Below are 17,682 nucleotides of genomic sequence, written 5' to 3'. Positions count from 1 at the left end.
AGGGAATGTCAGGCTCTGCTCCCAGGGAACAAGGGACAGGATGAAAGGGAACAGCCTCAAGACTGCACATGGTTACCTCTGGTTTAGGAGGAAATCATGTGAGAAAAGACTGCTGAAGTGTGTGTGCAGCGATGGAAAGAGACTGAGAATTCAAACAACCCACCTTCTGACTCTCCTTTATGGACTAAAGTTTCAGAAAAAACCCCAAATAAGGCAATTTGGTTTGGTTCAAGTTGGGTTTTCGTTACCTTTTTTTTCCATTTCGGAGCCTAACTATCCTGCTGTAAAGAATGCTGAGAAGTTCAGGGGGAAACTGATTCAGAGGACAAAGTTCTGTTTCATGTGAGGCCTGGCGGTGTGGCTGCTATGTAGGTGTCTGTGAAACAAACCTTATCAGGCTGCAGCTCACAGTATCGATTTATTGTCTAGTATCAGATAATAAACCCATCATGATTTACATTGCTTATAAATCATACTCAGGCAGCACTTCTGACTAATCTGTTCCATGACTATCAAAGACTCTTCTTCCCCCCCACCCCACCCAACACCTTTTTGTTTGTGCACTTAACACCATTACTAGTGTTTAACATCGCAAGGGAAAAATCAGTAATAGAAGGTTACAGCCCCGAGCTTTGGTTTTTTCAGGTCCCTTTGAATGTAACAAACCCCTGTAAACAGCCTGTACAAACGTTATTTTCAACAGACACAGGTAGGTTTTCAGACCTTTTCTGTGTTGAACTTGGAGGGAATTTTCTAAGTGGGAATAAGGTACAAAACCAAGAGCAGGATGTCATGCACAGGGCTCCATTTCTGAGTGTTTAAATGTATTTTTAGGTTTTAGAAGGTGTCCATGTTTGAATTAAAATTTGTGAGGCTTCCCCCTGAGCTGAAATAGAGGACAAAAACACTGTCACCAAAATATCCTGTAGCAAACATGTGGGTAATGAAAAAGGAGTTTAAGGTAATAAAGGCAACTCAGATTTTCCATCTGTGGAGTTGTTGGCTCAAGCAGGAAATTGTTCCAGCAATGTAGGAACAGCAGCTCCTTGTAACTACTGGTACAGTAAAGTATGGAAACATTCTTGTAAAAGGCATTGGTCATGTTGTTTTAAATTTTATTTTGAGTTCATGTTAATGCATCATCAATATCACCTAAATTCAGCTGTTAAACAACCGAAGTACTTTGTGTGTGGAGCAGGTTAGAATCTGAGTTACATTTTTGAAGCTGAGTGGTTTCAGTACATTAACCCCAAGCCATCTTATGCTGCTACATGTACTTCTTGTTTATCTTTCTTTCAGGTGAATAGGCTGTGTAAGATGCACAGGAGCACAAAACAGCCACAGCACAAAAACTGTTCTCTCTATTCTCCTGAGAACCAGCAAGCCTTTCATACCTGTGTAAGCCCATTTCTGGGTGTTCCTTAGAGAATTCCCTCTGCTTTGACCAACGTGATCTTTTTCTCATATATTAGTGAAAATGATGGGTTTTAATCTTCATTTGCTTCTGTATTCTGAAGGGTAAGAAGAGACAGAATGGTGGCTGAAAACAGGCTTTGAAGCTGCACTGAAAGAAGTAACTCAGTGACTTCCTCTTTTTGTGTTTGTCAGCCTTCCTCAGAGCCATAGCAGAGCATGTGAGTGTTTTGGAGGCAGGCAAACTTGGGACAGGATGCAAAGGAGTGAGTTGAAACTGCTCTTTCCATAGCTCCGAGGGACAGGCTCACGGATGGCAGGGGATGTCACCTACGCGGCCGTGGCGATGCTGCCCAGGGAAAGGCCACACGCTCCTTCAGGGACATCAAACCCAGGTAAAACCTCTTGGGCACACACTTTCTGCTGTCTTGAGCTCTTCTCTCTTCCTCTCTCACACGTTTTAAATTTGGTAAATCTAGAAGAATGCCATAAGATGCTGCATGGGAAGGGCAAGAAGTTGGAATAGTGGACGAGATCCTCATAGTACAAAACAGCCAAGCTGCTCCCAAAGCAGAACCACCAAGGAGCAGCAGCTCAGGTCTGGTCCCAAGCTTTAAGTAACAGAATTGGAAAGAAAAAGTGTTCATTGGTTGAGTAATGAGCATAATATTTCTTTTTAAATGAGTAACATGATCAAGACAATGCTCCACTGAATTACTAACTAGCCCACAAATCAGATCAATGTTTATCTTCATGGAAAAGGAGCAGTAAATTAACTAGTAAATCAGGGAAGTGCAGCCACTGTCACTGAAAGAAGTACTGAATGTCCCCTAAAAACTTTCTGCTCTTTCTCTTTAATTTTCCAGTGGTGATTTTCCAGAACCAAATTATCAATCTGTGATCACTTCATATTTTTGTAAAAAAACCCCAAAGGATAAAGCCAGTATTCAGGGTAAATTTTCTGAAGAAGTGACATTTCTACTACTCGGAGAAAAAAATGTAATTAGTTCATGAAAGCATTTGGACAAAATTCTGGATGACATCTAACATGAATGACAGCTTATTATGAGCAAATAGGAAATGCTTGTGGCATCAGACTAAGGGTGTTTTTATACTTTCATTAGTAATTATTGTATTTAATCCCTTAAGGAAACAACATTGTGTAATGAGCATTTTTAGATGTTCTACTTACAATGGAGATTAACAGTGATTATGGTGCTCTGAATACATGCACTTAAATTACAGAAAATAATACCTTTTATATATCTTTACAAGGTTGGTATCCAAAAGATAAAAATTAGTTCACTTTATTACATATATAGCAGAAAGACTACTTTAGACTCTGTGTTCATGCACCTATGGATGTTGTTTGCATTGCTGTAACCTGTGCAACACAAAGAGGGCCTGCCTGGAATTTCACCCAGTATCCAAAGTGATAAAACTTATTTGTGAAGGGAGACAGAGATCAAATCTTGATTAGAAGACATCCAAAACCATTCCTTGATCATGCTCCCTAAAGGAGAAGCTCAGTTTTGGACAGCTCAGTTCCAATGAAATTTATCTTTAACATGTGGATGGCTCTTAGTAAACTTTTGTTGAACTGATTTTAACTCTTGATATTTTCTCACATGAAGTTACTAGCAATGGTTGTTAAGTGACTTCTCAATGCCCTTTTCCCTTTAAACATTTAACTTCTCAAAAATGCTAATCATTTTTGTGGATGTTCTGTTCATACTCCAGTGCTTCCATCTCCTTTAAAACCAGGCACAAAGATCCACCCAGTACTTCTACAAGTCTTAGTTATTCTATCTCAAGTATACAGAGACAAAATCTCTTAACTAATCTTTTCTTCACTGTTTATAGCTCCCAGTCGCACCTTCCCCACTCTTATGTCCTATTATTCTCAAATACATTTGGTTTGATTTGGCTTGGATTACAGCTGGACTTCAGCTGCCACTCAGGGGCTCTGGATAATGAGGACAAATTTGGGGATTCTTGGCTGCTCTGGCAAAGTGTGCTGAGGAGGATTTAGCAATGGCACTATCTTTGCACAGGCTTTGCTAGGTGCAGATGCTGATACTGTGCATGTGCTTCAACCCGGGTGTTCAAAAGCAGAAAAGTGTTCCCAAATCCCAGCAAGGCTAAACACACGTTGGAATCCATTTCCCAGCTAAAGACTCTGGCAGTTTTTGTGTCCTGCTTCCCTCACAGATAATTTGAGAGTTGCCTGATTATGAATCCCGAGTGGCTACACAGAACTTTCCTTGGGAGAAGAACAAACCAAGGAGAGTTCAAGTCTATCACCAAACTAACCCACAAGCAATTGCAGCCTGCTATTGCTTGTGCCCTTAACTTCTTGTTCCCCTCCTTAACCTCCTGGGCTGCTCTGGGTGTTGACCAGGTCCACCTGGAGCCTCTAATAATGCCCACCAATAAACAGAGATGTTTTTCTGCACCTGACAACAAGCACAGTGAAGTGAATTTTCATTTTGAGTGGCCGGCAGAGATCTCGACCTTGTTGTTGAATTAGGTGAGGGTGTGGAAGCATCTGGCAGAATTAAAGTTATGTGGTGTTTTAAAACCTCCTGCTGACTTCTGAGGACTTTGCAGTCAAATAATCATACCAGCCTGTACACACTGTAATAGAAGGAATGATTTTGATTAAATATTCAGCTTGCATGGGTGAGTGTTTTTCTTACAGTCTTAGAGATATTCTTTGAAGGAATAAACATGCACTTGAGGGAGAAGTTATTTACTAATAGTAGCAGAATGTCTAAAATACTTATTTTAGAAGCACCTCCATTTACAGGGCTAGTGCATTTAGAAGTCCTGAGTGTTTTTGGAAAATTATTTACATTCTAAGAAGAAAAACTTTTAGAGCATTTGTTTTGAGAACAATTACATTCAATTTACAAACTTTCTGTAGTTCATTGAACTGATAAATTGAAAGAAAGAAAACAGCCAAGGTTAGAATTGGGTCAGATTCTCTAAAGCACAGGCTGTCTCCCCGATATGAATAACCTTATTTGCAATCAGGTTCTCAGTGGGCTTTTTTTTTACTGTAAAACCTCTCCACACTTGAGCAATTCTCATATGAAATGCTGGCTCATTTTAACCTAATGAGACTCTCTTCTTCTGCCAAGTTTTTTGCCTGATCAGTGAAATTTAATACAACACTTCTTTGTAAAAGCCCCAGTGATCACAAAATAGAGTGGTAGCACAGAAGCTTATTCTTTACACAAATGGATAAAAATCTCTCAATTTATGGAGCCAAAAGCAGTATCCCAAATGTCCAAATACCTTCCATAATACTAACCAGTTGCTCTGCAAAATACCCAGGTAAATTATATTGAAAACATCTTCAGAAAGAATCCATGTGCCTTGAACCCACACGGTGAGATTTTAATGCCATTTTTAGTTTTGTTTCGGCAACATGCTTTTGGAAAAGCGTGTCTTCGACCAGCAGATCCATTCCTCTGTCACTACAGGCAGCACCTGAAATATCCTGGGATAAGCACTCACAAGTCAGGAATGCCCTCAGGAATGACCTTGCTGCAGCAGCATCTCTCTGAGTGCTGGTTTTCATCTGGCACATCTCTGCCCCACAAAGCAGTCGCGGTCTGGTGCCCCTCCAGCCCCTGTGGTACCTCCTGAGATGGCTTAGCCACAGCTGGGATGCTTGCCATGGATAGGATCCAGCTCCTTCCCATCCTTCAGCCTGTTTGCCTGGCTCCTGCTCCAGCCACACAGCACCCAACAGTTCAAAGCTTATGGAGGAGGTGGTAAATCATCATCTTCTGATGATCATCTGCTGACAGCAGGAGGAAGTGGTAAATCATCATCTTGCCTAGGAAAAGGAAAATGCTGAACAAGCAGCCCTGGAAACACACCCCCCTGCTCACAGAGGCTCCGCCTTTATTGTTCCTGCACTTGGTGACTGGCACAGGCACAAATGTCAGCGCTGCCCTCTGTTTACAGGAAACACCATCACATATGCCGAGCTGCATGTGAAGCCCCAGCCCCAAGGGAACAGCAGAACAGAGACTTCCACTCCTGGTATTGTGCAATTTTGTTTGGTTACTAATTCTAGATGCAGTTTTTCCTATTGCCCATCAATGAAAGCTGTTATCAAGAGCTTTTATGTACGCTCTCTCAATGAAGGTCTGATTTATAATTTCATCTGCTGCTTTTCTTCCTGGCTTCTCAGATTTTACATTTTTCCTTTCAAAAATAATACTGAGAGATGTTTTTTTTAAAAATAATTTCTAAAAATGCCTTTGTGCCCTGCGTGGGAAAATGTAGTAAAGCAAAGTAAAATTCCAGGTTTTTTTTAGAATCCTCATGGGGGGGGAAGAGTCCCAGGGATGCATTTGGCTTTGGAAGCAGGGTAATGCCCAGGTCTCCATGTGCCATTACTGTCTGGTGATTGTCACCCTCCCTGTACTGAAGGAGCTGCCTGCCAGGCAACGGGAACATCACACCAGACAGGTCAGGCAGCCAGAGGATGGAGCAGTTGCTCATCTCACGCAGACAAGGTCAGGGAAACAGAGGTTATAACAGTGCAAATCTGTGCTTCGTGGAACTGGCACCTTAATCCCAAATTTCCTCGGGTTCTGCAGCTTCCTGAGTGTTTCCCTCTGACACAAGATGAATGTCAAACAGCTGGAGGGATGCTTGGTTTGATGCACTTCCCCGTGCTGTGCCAGGGGGTGTCAGTATGGGGCTTTTCTTCCTGTGCCTTTAGGGAAGTTATCTTTGTGCTGCAGGGCAGGAACAGTAACGCCTGGGAGCAGAGAGGAGGAACACCCCACAGCCCATCCCTGACACCTCAGGCCATCCTTGATACTTACCCTGAATTGCTCTGCAAGGTCCTACAGGGTGTGTGTGGGTAGGTGAGAGGAGGCAATGCTTGAGAAAAATAAGTCAAAAGAGAAAAGGGCAAATCCTTAATCACTTGCTCTGTGACCAAACATTTTGATTCCACTTCCATGGATGCAAAATGGATGCAGATTTTTGATAAGTGAAATACCGCTCCATCCTCCTGACAGCAGACTGATTTTAGGCAGATGATTTCTCTGTTGTTTCCCCAGTGTTAAGCTTAAGAGTGCCAGCACCTTAAGCTGCTCTTCCTCCTGCCTCCCTGCAGGCTGCCAGCACAGGTGCTCAGCCTGGTTCTACGTGGCGCTGGTCCTGGCAGTCCTCGTGCTCATCCTCCTGGGAGTTGTGGCCATACAAGCCAAGCAGTGTGAGTAGATCCCACCTCCTGCTTCACCCCTTCATTGTAGACACGGTTAAACCTCTGAAAGAGCTGAGAGAAGAATTCCCTTAGCGTTGCACTGAAAGGTGTCAACTTGTACACAAATACAGGAAATGAGAGGCTCTTGACAGGGGCCTGGAGTGACAGGACAAGGGGGAATGGCTTCACTTACAGAGAGAATGTTTAGATTGTATATTGGGAAACAATTCTTCAATGTGAGGGTGGTGAGGTCCTGGCACAGGTTGCCCAGAGGAGCTGTGGCTGCTCCATCCCTGGAAGTAGATGGGGCTCTGAGAAACCTGGGATAGTGGAAGGTGTCCCTGCCCATGGCAGGAAGGTTTTGGAGTGAAATTAAAGTCTTTCAAAGCCAGTCCATTCCATGAACATCTTCCCAGGAGGGCTTTCCTAACTGTGCTTTACTCACTGAGTTTGCTCATAACTGTGTCAGTACCAGGCAATGTACACAGAGACATCCTCACATTCACAGTACAGCTCTGGGTATAAAGACTGCGTTTCCTCATCCTTGTTGTTAACCATGACTTCTTTCTCTTTTTTTTTTTTTTTTTTTTTTTTTTTTTCACTTTGGGCTGTTCAAGTTTTGAAGGGCAGAGCAGGAAAATCAGCAAGCTTGCCCCAGTATGGTCTGAACAGCACCAGCAGTGACATTTCTTCAGAGAGGACTGTCTCAGCAGTGCTCCTGAAACAGCTCAAGGAGGAGCTGTGTGAAGATGGACAGGGTGAGGCAAGTTAGTCCTTTCCAGCATAGAGGATGTGTGGTGCACACTGTTCTGTTGTCTCTGTTCCCATTTCTCTGACACACTGCAGTTTATAGGAACTCAGGAAGCATGGTGCTCCTGCAGAGCAGTGATAACAAAATCTAAACTAACATTTTAATCACCATAGTCTTGCTCCTCTGTTGATATAAAGTTTCCAGTATTTTCATTACATTTCTGTCTGCCAGGAGCTGCTGTCAGAAATGCCACATATCCTCCTCTTGTCCTGGAGAATACTTTGCTCATAAACAGGGGGAGGAATTCCATCCATTGCAGGAGCTAAATGTTCCCCCCTGTTCACCCCCAGGCACGACATGTGAGCTGTGTCCCCCCGGGTGGCAGCTGCACAGGGGCAGATGTTATTTCTTCTCCGAGGAGGCTAGGAGCTGGGAGGACAGCCAGAAACACTGCCTGGCCAGGAAATCCCAGCTGCTTGTCATTGAGGATGAAATTGAGATGGTGAGTCTTGCAGCAGCCCTAAAAGCATGTGCCTGGCCTCAACCAAACATTTCTCCCAAGAGGAAATAGCCTGGATGTCAAGAGTACATGTAGACAAGCAAGGGCCCCATCAGGGAAAGGATCTGAGTCTCCCTGCACAGGAGCTGGGTTTGGGAATGTCAGCAGAGCAGAGCTGAAGAGGAGAAGCACAAGAGGTGCCAAGTGTGGAAGCCAGAGCAGTTTTGACTGGGAAGAGGAAATGCTGAGGACTTTGCACTGCTTGGCTCTGGGAAGAGAGGAAGCTGGTCATGTGTGGGAGCTGATGTAAGGGGCTGCTCTGCCATGGCTGCATCCCTGCCCTTGCTCTTCAAGAGGAAATAAAAGCTGTGCGTGAGGCAGGAGCATGACCTGGGCACAGCAGGAAAGCTCTTCTGTCAGGTAACATCCTTCTAATCATTCCACAGGAATTTATAGACAACAAAGACAAAGATACCAAATATATCTGGATTGGCTCGGACACCAAAGATGTGGAGAAAACGTGGAGTTCAGTGCAAGATCACAGAGTAAAAGAAAGCAGGTGATGATTTTTTTGGGGAAGATATCTTTGGGAAAAGCACAGTGTGGTATCCCTGCTTGGAAATACAACTCTGAATCTGAGCTAATTAGCCAAAGCATATATCTAAGCCTGCAGCCTCAGGTATGTATTCAGAGTCTATTTCATGGCCAGTTTCAGGCCAACAGGTTCCTGCTGGGCACTTTTGGGAACCGATTTCTGCCTCCAGGACCAACCACAGGCACAGCTCATATATTTATTAATACAGAGATACTATTACACACTTCTGCTGAAATCCCTGCCAAGAAACTCTCTGCCTTTGCAGACCATGTGCTGCCTGCCTCTGTTGAAGGTGATGCCTGTCACCACTTAGCATTGGCTGGGATCTGTGCAGTTTTCTTCAGCATGGGGAAGATCCTTATCCTGGTAACACTGATAATGCCAAGCATCCATCCCTCAGAAGCCAGCAGTCCCTGCTGGGGGTGCCCAGCCCACAGCTGCTGTGCTTCAAGGGGGTGGTCAAGTGGGCATCATTCACCCTTCTCACTCAGAGCACCACCAGGATTTTTAAGCAGTGCTGAGTTTAAACCCAGCAACCCATTGCATTCCTTTTGGTCTCTCAGCAGGACAGCTCTAAAAAGCATTGAGGCTGACAAGAACTGTGCTGTTTACAGAAGGAAAAATGTGATCCAGGCAGATAACTGCCAGACCTTAAAGGAGTGGATCTGTAAGAAGAATGCAACTTTGCTGGTGCTCTGAGCCACATTTCCAGACAACAGGGACAGCTTCTCCTCAGAAGACCCATTTTACAGACAAACCAGCTTGTGATGTAAATAATTTTCATCAGACTTGCAGGGAAATTTGCACTTTGCTGTGCTGTGCTCCCTAAGAAGTCAGAAGACAGGTCCTGCAACAGGCCTGCAAGCTGGCACATGAGGATTTTGGGGTGCTGAGCCTTCACACAGAGAGATTTTGGCAGCAGCTGCCTCAGGAAGGGTCAGAGGAGAAGAGATACTGGTGAGGAGGAGCACTGTGCATGTAAACAGTTGATGTAGAGGAATTATGGTCCCTGTGGGGGATGAAGGCTGTGCTGGGCTCTCTGCTGTCACCCCTGCCCACAGGAAGCTGCTGAGCTGAGGATTCTTATTTGGGTTTCAAATTTTAGTGTTTGCTGAAGTTTGTGGGCTTGGGGTTTCGTGGTTTTTTTTTTTTTTCCTTGGGGTCTAATGGTGACGCACAGAAATCACCTGAGAGCTGGAAAAAAATGCATTTATTGGACTTCTTCAAAGCTGCTGCAAAGCTACTGGGTGTAGACAGCAGACTAGGCATGGAGTGACTTGTAACACTTGTGGTTAATGTGCTGATTGCTCCCATCCTCTTCTGATGCTGAGCCTTGGAATCAGAAGGGATTAACTAGGGAAGGGGCTTGGGCTGTAAGACAAACATGGCATTGCAAGGAAATAAAGTTTATAAGCTTCCTCTCCACCTATATTTTGTCCTTTACATTTTAAATTCCAACCACGGTTATGGTATAATGAAGTGTCAAAGCCAAAGACTGGTGAAATTTATGCCTGGGAGTGCACTCAGTAAATGCATTACTTAGGCATTGAAGTGTCTGAATAAATGCTGTTTCTGGGTCTAGAGCACAAAGCTGCTAAGAGCAGTCTGACCTAGTGCCTCTATTAGATTCCCATATTTGACAAAAATGAAATGTCATGAATTGATGGTGCTATTGTAACAAAAATGGCACTTTTAACTTTTCCACTTAAACTGGAATTTAAGTCCTTATGGCAATGAGAAACAGAAACAAGCCTAACATGGCTTTTGAGATGGTGAGCCTTTATCTCATCTTTGCTATGATGCACACAAATAAAGGCAGCTGCAGTTTCACAGAGATGTTTCTTCATACCTGCACATGCCTGGGGAGGGTTAATGTCCAGCATTTCAGGGCTGCAGATTAAAAAGTGAACTGTACCCTCAGGGACTTCCCTTCAAACAACAACAAATTTGCCACGCAAAATGCAGCATCAGCAGCTCAAAACCCATGAGAAACTGCTGTTATGTAAGAGGAAACAACAAAAATCCCCCAAACTCAGCACAGCACGTGGGAGGAAGAGGATTGGTTTGCTTATTCTAGACAGAGAAGCAAAGAAAAGGAAAGAGTCTGAAGAGTCAATCTATACCTATATAATACATGCTTTGCAGAGAGAGAATTTCTGACTGCTGAGAAATTTTCACTTCAGGGTACTCACAGCACACCCTTCTCCATGCAGTTAACATTTGCTGCTTTTCTGGCAGATCCTTCTTGATTCATGCTGAACTTAACAAGAAAAACAAACCCCTGCATGCTGGCTTCTCTCAAATTAGTTGTGGTGTTAAGGTTTTAACAGTATTCATGAAATATCTATGATTTGGGCCCTCTTGCTATTATTAATGTAATTAAACAACTTTCTGCAGGGCCTTACTGAAGTACTTACCTACAATTTAAGCAGTCACTTATTTAAAAGAAAAAAGAAATTACCATTGAAGTACTTCATCAAACTCCACTCTGAGTAAAGCAAGTTGGAAGAGTTTGCATCTTCTTTTCTGAACATCACCAAAGAAGTTCATTGCATCCCTGAGGAGTCAGATTCCAGAAGAGCTTTCATTTTTTAACCTTTGTTAAAAGTCTGACTCATTATGAGGTATTAAAAAGGGCAAAACAATCTTTTTTTGGATCAAATATTCTGTTTCATGTCAGCCCCAACATTATGATTAAAGATTTTTTCGTGTTCAAAACCTGTATATTTTACTTCGCTTCAAATTTATTTTTTTTCACCAAAATGGTGCCTAAGATGAAAAATACTCTTAATATTCCAATATTAAGATAGAAACCACTGTAATTCAGGGGCTCTGTAAACTATTTTTTCAGGACTATTGCACATACCATATCCTTCAGAATCAGGTTAATTTAAAAACATTGCAGAATAACACCTTCCTCCCAACATATAAATTAATAGATAATCAGGCTTTTCATACTGTAGAGTCCTGTTACTGTGTCTATAAAGAATACAAGCAATTAAGAAAAGTGTAATCCGGCAAAATTAGTGATTATATTTAAATAAACATCTGAAAGGCACAAGTTGCTGGCAGCATCCATCTGTATGGTCCTGCTACAGTTAAGTCCTGTCACAGAAAATAATGAAAGTGAACTTCCCATTCTTCCTTCTCTAGAAGCTTGATAGTTATATTCCTTCCAGGCAAATTTGCTTTCTCTGGGTCAAATGACACTTTAAATCTTTGGACAACCTGCTAGACATGCGTGGGATTCAGACAGAGGGACTGTGCCCTAATTCTGTTCAGGCTCCCAGCAACCCAAGAGCACTGGAGCTGCTGCTGAAAATGTCACCTACACAAGGAAACACTGACTGTCCATCTGGAAATGTCCCCTTGCTGAGAAGCCTCACACCATGACAGGCACAGGGCATGAGGAAAACACAGAAAAACATCCCTTGCTGCTAATTCTCTCATTCCCTTCTGATTTTGCCTCCTTGCACTGAGGACTATTTCTACATTTACACATTAATGCCTGCAGCTTCACTATCACTCTTCCAGTTCCAGCTCTTCTCTCTACCATCAGTGCAGATGCTCAGGTAAATAAATATTCTTATCTACTGTGACTTTTTTTTGACTAAAGAAAGTGTTGTGAGGATAACTTCAGGTGCAGTGCAGCTACATAAATCAGCTTGACAGCATTATCACTGGGATTTAACAAAATTAATGTAACATAACATAAACAAAACATGGAATACAACGCAAGGTACATCCCATCAAATGGGAAGAGAGGAATTTCCTGTGGTCCTGTCTAAAACAACAGTGTTCACTTCTGCATTGCCCTGTATCCATGACGCACTGGCAGCCCTCCAGGCAGACAACACTTCAACACCCATACACAGAACCTGGCAAAAGGAAAAGCAGAACAAAAACCTCCAACTGCACACCCAAAAGGGAAAGAAAGAGCAGCTGCTCCTACAAAAGAAGAGTAAATGGAAGAAATACTGATGGCACACAAAAAGAAACTACAGCTGGGAAGTAGCTGGAAAAATGGAGCAAGGAAATGACTTATCAAGATGCTGAAGACAGCCTTTTAGATGGTATCTTTAAAGCCTTCCTCCATGGGTGGAGAATTCTGGCTACCATAAAAGTCATTCACCTCTAGGTAGGAGATGGGACACATTCCCAGGTCCCAAAGTGTAAAAATAGCCCGTGTAGGCATCATATCAGAGCTCTGTCGGGGTGGTGGCTTTGTCCACCTTTATTGTGCTGAGTTGATATCCAAGCTACAGACCCATTTCCTGGTTAAATAACATCCTGAGGCTGAGACTCCTTTGGAATCCAGATAGGCACAGCTGCCAGAGTCTTTTACTTCAAACCTGTCAGGGAGAAGGGAAGACAGGATTACTAGGACACCCAGAATCAAATATTGCAATAGAGCAAAGGCAGCTACGGGCATCTCAGGTTCTCTTTGAATAAAGCCTGATTTATCTCAGGCAAGGCACCACAGAAGGATTATGTTTTGTGCCTTGAAGAGAACACCATTGAGATTGTATTTTCTTAATGGTATCTTGTGCCCAGAATAAAAATCCAGGACTTGCAGTACTCCTGCATCCTGTTTAGTGGTCACTTAATGTGAAATACATCCTTAGAATGGAGACTGAAATTCAGGGATGTTGTGCCATCAAGATGGGCACCACCACCTTGCACTTCCACATCCTCCTATCCAGAGAAAAGGTTCCAGCAAAAGCTGTGAAGGAAATGCATCTCTAATTTCTCCCTTCCTCAGAACCCAACAGGCACCATGGTTAAGGGGGTGGGGAGAAACAAGAAGCAAACCTCAGTTTCCACAGTGTAGGTGTCCCTACATAAGAGGTAAGGGATTCCTTCAGCAACTCTGTTCTCAAACAAAGTGCTATAAAGTTCTGTGGATAGTCCAAGCACATTGGAATGGTCTCTGGAAAAGCCAAGGGATACCCCACCAGTGTAGTATCACCTGAGCTTGCGTATCGAGGTGTTTGCCCTCCCCTTCAGGAGGGGCAGTTTGAGGCAAGTGGTGAGGCAGAAGTCTAAGAATGGGAAGAACCTCACTGAAAATGAAAGCAACAGTGGATATTTGTACTGCAGATGGGATAAAAGAGTGGGAAGGACTGCAGTTTTCAATTTGAGGTGCCCACGTGCTCCTCACATCTCACATTAAATGCCTTTGTCAGATGAAGCCTTCAGGGCCTGGGGATGAAGTGAATCACCAGTAATGTCACAGACTTAAAAGTATTTAAATTTTCCATTTTTTAGAGGTAATTTCAGACTTGTGAAATCTCATTGCTTATGCCTATCAGTGGTAATTCTGCCAACTCCTGCCAGCAGCTGCTCCAGGATGAGCTGCAGCAGCCTCTGAGGAAATGGGACAGCTGCCAGGGAGAGGAACAAAGTGCCCCACACCTGGCACTGGTGGCACAGAACACCAGGCCCTGGCCACAGAGCAGCCCATGCAACATAAATTCACATCTTCCTTTCCCTCCAGCAGCCTCTTTCTGAGGAGCATTCTATAAAAATGAAAACATGTTTTAGCAGTCTCCCACATCTCTTTGCTATAAACCTCACACAGCTTACATGCAAGTTTGTATTATTGCAAAGTATATTCTATAATGAGGAATTCATGTTACTGTAACCTTCCCTTCCTCCCCCCATTCCCTTCTGCCCATTGCTTTTTTGCCTCTTGGTTTTGCTTTCTCTGATGTCTGTTACCATGAGCCTGCCTGGTGTTGCTTCTCAACATTACAAACTTATCCCCCAACTTTCATCTGCCACAGTTTTAACAATGCCATGTGAAATCTTAATTGCATTCCATAACCCTCTCCATAATAATTCCTTCAACATAATAACAGAGATTTCCTACAAGTCACTATTTCTGTTTTATTTTTCTTACTCCCCTATAATTGAATATCACCAACAAAACCCCTCCACATCAACTTACAGTTCATTGTCTAATGCTTTTCCATTTACCCAAAAGAACTCTTCATTTCTTTTATAGAGTCCAATCCATGGGTCTTGCTTTGTTATCTTGATCATAAAGCTCTGTAGGAATAAACCCACATGAGAAAAGAAGTTCTGCATGTTCAGTCCAGCTATCAAAATACAAAGTCTTTGATCCAGGGCAAAAGCAAAACAACCATCTAGCCTTTCCTGCAGAAGAAAGAATATTAAATCTAAATATACAGAGACTGCTGACTGGGATAGGGTTGACCAACCTATAGAGAGGATATTCTAAAATATCAAGGTCTGCTATCAAGGTCTGGAACAGATCCAGAATAGATTCTCCTAGGCCTTTGTGCAGGGTGTAATCTCTCCTAATACTGTGGTATAATAGAAAAGAAAATGCTCCAAGCTGCACTTTGGGTAACTATCTCCTAACTCCAAAGGTCACAATTAACGTATTTGCCAACTTCTGCATCATCAACCTATCTCAATATGAGAAACCAGTTGTTTAATTAAAGATAAACAGATAGAGATGCAACAGTGTTTACCTGGATAAATGCCTTCAATATGACTATTTATAGCTGTGAGCAGCACCAAATTTAATTCACACATTCTCTAAACCATGAACTGTGTAACTGATGTTTCCTGTTTTCCGGGAAAAGAGCCACAAAGTCTTCTGCAGGCTGTGACTCGTTGTGGTCTTGCATCAGCTTCCTAACTGTTCAGCTGAGGAGGCTGGAGAAGCAGTTCCCTAGAAGTGAAGAAGTGAACTGGGGGGAAAACAGGATCCCCCTTGGTTCCCTTACCAGCTCCTGATGATTTTCGATGACCAGCAAGGAAGCATTGTGGGAAGAGCAGCTGCTCTGGCTGAAGTTCCAGGCAGCTTCACTCTCTGAGAGGTAGTAACACTTCCTCTGGAAGTACAGCCAGCCTGATGGACACAGGTCCAGGGAAGGACACACAGGAAACTCTTTGGCCAGAGAAGGCTTTACTGGGAAAAGATAAAAAACAATCTACCCATTTCTTCCAGCTGGGAAAGGATTTGCTTTCTGGCTGCATCATCTAAAATAATCCAAATCTAGCCACATCATTGTTACTTCTGACCAGCTGAAATAATTATTGTAAACTAATTATGTATTCTGGATCCTGCACCCTTCTGCCTCTTGACATATCCTTAAAAGGGTGGCCAGGGACACGTTGGTAGAAGTAGCTGAGAAGGTGATCATAAACTATCACCCAAGGACTCTTCTACAACTTAAAAATTCCAACAACTCCAGTTTTTTGCATGTGTTGCTTCCTCACAGTTGAATTAATAACTTTGTTTATTATAGTATCATTTTTGAAGGACTGCAGATTAGTAGGACAATCTTCCTGTTGTTATTTGTTTTCTTGAACTTGGATTAAGACCAACAGTGATCTGACAAACTTGATACCAAAAGTAAACTAAGACTAAACTGAGCCCTCCCTAACCCCACTGAAGCATGTGGAGTTGTTCCTGCACTGGCCCACAATTTCAAACAGAAATCACAGATTCACACAGAATCACAGAGTGACTTGGGTTGGTTCAAAGATCATTTGGTTCCATCCCCTGCCATGGGCAGGGACAGATTCCACCAGACCAGGCTGTTCCAAGCTCCATCCAACCTGACCTTGGACACTTCAGGGATGGGACAGCCACAGCTGCTCCGGGCAGCCCATGCCAGGGCCCCAGCACCCTCTGAGTATAGAATCCCAAACTCTGGTCTTTTTTTTTTATTGCTAATTATATTTTCTTTTAAAATTTCTTACTCACCAAAATGAATACATGAAATCAAAATGACAGCAGAGGTAAGGACTCCAGCGACAGCTCGCCACAGCCAGATGTTTGAGAACAGACCTGAAAATATTAAATAAAGGAATTTAAAAAAACCAAACCAAAACAAACAAACCCAAAATAACAAATAAGAACCAGCTGACAGGGGAGTAAAGCCCAGGACACACAAAGCTGTTAAAGAAGAAAAAAAAATTAAAAAGTAGCTCTCTGTGGAGAGCAGGCTGGGAGCAGAAACTTTTAACTCATCTTCACAAGGCTTATCAGCGAACAAGAACTCCGAGTTACTGAAACTTCAGTTACATCATCCAGAATGTAAAGTGATCCAAAGAGAAAGAAACAAACACGGGGATAAAATGACGGTGGACACTAAGAGCCTAAACACGGCGTGGATAAGCGAAATAAGAAAAGCCGTCGGTTCTGGAACCCAAAACCCCTGAGAAATTATCCTTATCCTACAGCCACAGCTTTTTAATCTCATCTTGTTCGCCTGGAATGCTCTGGAAGCATTAACCAGGGCTCTGGAAGCACAGACCGCCCTGTACCCGGCTGTTGGGGCAGTGGTGGGGACGAGGTGTCCGCAGGGGCTCTCCTCTCCCGGCAGTCGCTCCCGCTGCCAACGCGGAGCGTTCCCAGCGGTGCGGCGGCTCCGGGGCAGCATCCCCGACTCCCTATGTCCCGGATCCCCCCCGCATCCCAGCGCGGCGCCTCGATGTCCCCCGGGGGCCCATCACCTTTGGTGCCGCAGCCCGCGGAGCCGCCGCGCTCACCCATGCGCGCGGGGCTGGGGGGCGCGGAGCCGCCCGGCCGCGCTGGAGCCGCTCCCTTCGCTGTGCTCGCTCCCCGCGTTCTCTTCGCTCCCCTCGCTGTGCTCGCTCCCCGCGTTCCCCTCTCTCCCCCCGCTGCCGGCCCCCAGGGGCATGGCCACGGAGCCGCGGGGCTCGCCGGTGCCGAGCGGGGCTCCGAGCCGGGAGCAGTCAGCCCGCAACTCCCGAGAAATAGGAAATGAGGACTCTTTACAAGAAGTCGGCTCCTACAAAATCTCACTAGGATCTTGTAACATCGGCAAATTCCAGGAACTAACACGAAGAGAGAAGGGTTTGGTTTGGTTTTGTCGCGTGGGGAATTTTTGTTTGGGTTTGGTTTTTTTGGGTTTTTTTATGGTTTTGGGGCTTTTTTCCCAATTTTATTTATTTCATATTTATTTATTTTCTTCTTTTGTATGGACGAGGGAGTAAAATCAAGTATGTAAGTGCTGATTACTTAAACTTCTTTGGAAAATCTGGCTAGTGATTCGCTTCACCTAGAAGAACACAAAGCCTGATGATGCTGGCTTGCCTGTGGAGTGAAGGTGCAATAGAAATTTCAGCATTGCTTGGATGACAGGCCCACGCATATCATCCATTTCATTTGTTGGTTTTGCACA

General features: G+C 43.8%; 2 protein-coding genes across 2 annotated transcripts; one reads left to right on the top strand and one right to left on the bottom strand.

The window, feature by feature from the left end:
* The first annotated feature begins 1,644 nt into the window (after positions 1-1,644).
* Positions 1,645-9,464, top strand: LOC110479035 (natural killer cells antigen CD94-like). Its single transcript, XM_031503654.2, has 7 exons — positions 1,645-1,808; positions 5,392-5,469; positions 6,560-6,658; positions 7,267-7,407; positions 7,751-7,902; positions 8,346-8,458; positions 9,058-9,464. Exons 1-7 carry the CDS (start codon positions 1,727-1,729, stop codon positions 9,191-9,193), a joined length of 801 nt encoding a protein of 266 aa, XP_031359514.2. The 5' UTR covers positions 1,645-1,726; the 3' UTR covers positions 9,194-9,464.
* Positions 9,465-9,682: 218 nt separating this feature from the next.
* LOC116183133 (C-type lectin domain family 2 member L-like) lies at positions 9,683-17,205 on the bottom strand. The gene is made up of 5 exons (XM_031503655.2): positions 16,991-17,205; positions 16,239-16,322; positions 15,253-15,437; positions 14,445-14,545; positions 9,683-12,846 (listed from the first exon to the last, which is right to left on the bottom strand). The coding sequence occupies exons 1-5, from the start codon at positions 17,028-17,030 to the stop codon at positions 12,729-12,731; spliced, it is 528 nt and encodes a 175-aa protein (XP_031359515.1). The 5' UTR covers positions 17,031-17,205; the 3' UTR covers positions 9,683-12,728.
* Positions 17,206-17,682: the final 477 nt, after the last annotated feature.

Source organism: Lonchura striata, chromosome 5 (assembly GCF_046129695.1).
Source record: "Lonchura striata isolate bLonStr1 chromosome 5, bLonStr1.mat, whole genome shotgun sequence".
Lineage (NCBI taxonomy): Eukaryota > Metazoa > Chordata > Aves > Passeriformes > Estrildidae > Lonchura > Lonchura striata.
The sequence above is the reverse complement of the archived record's forward strand: the minus strand, read 5'-3'. Positions and strand labels throughout refer to the sequence as shown.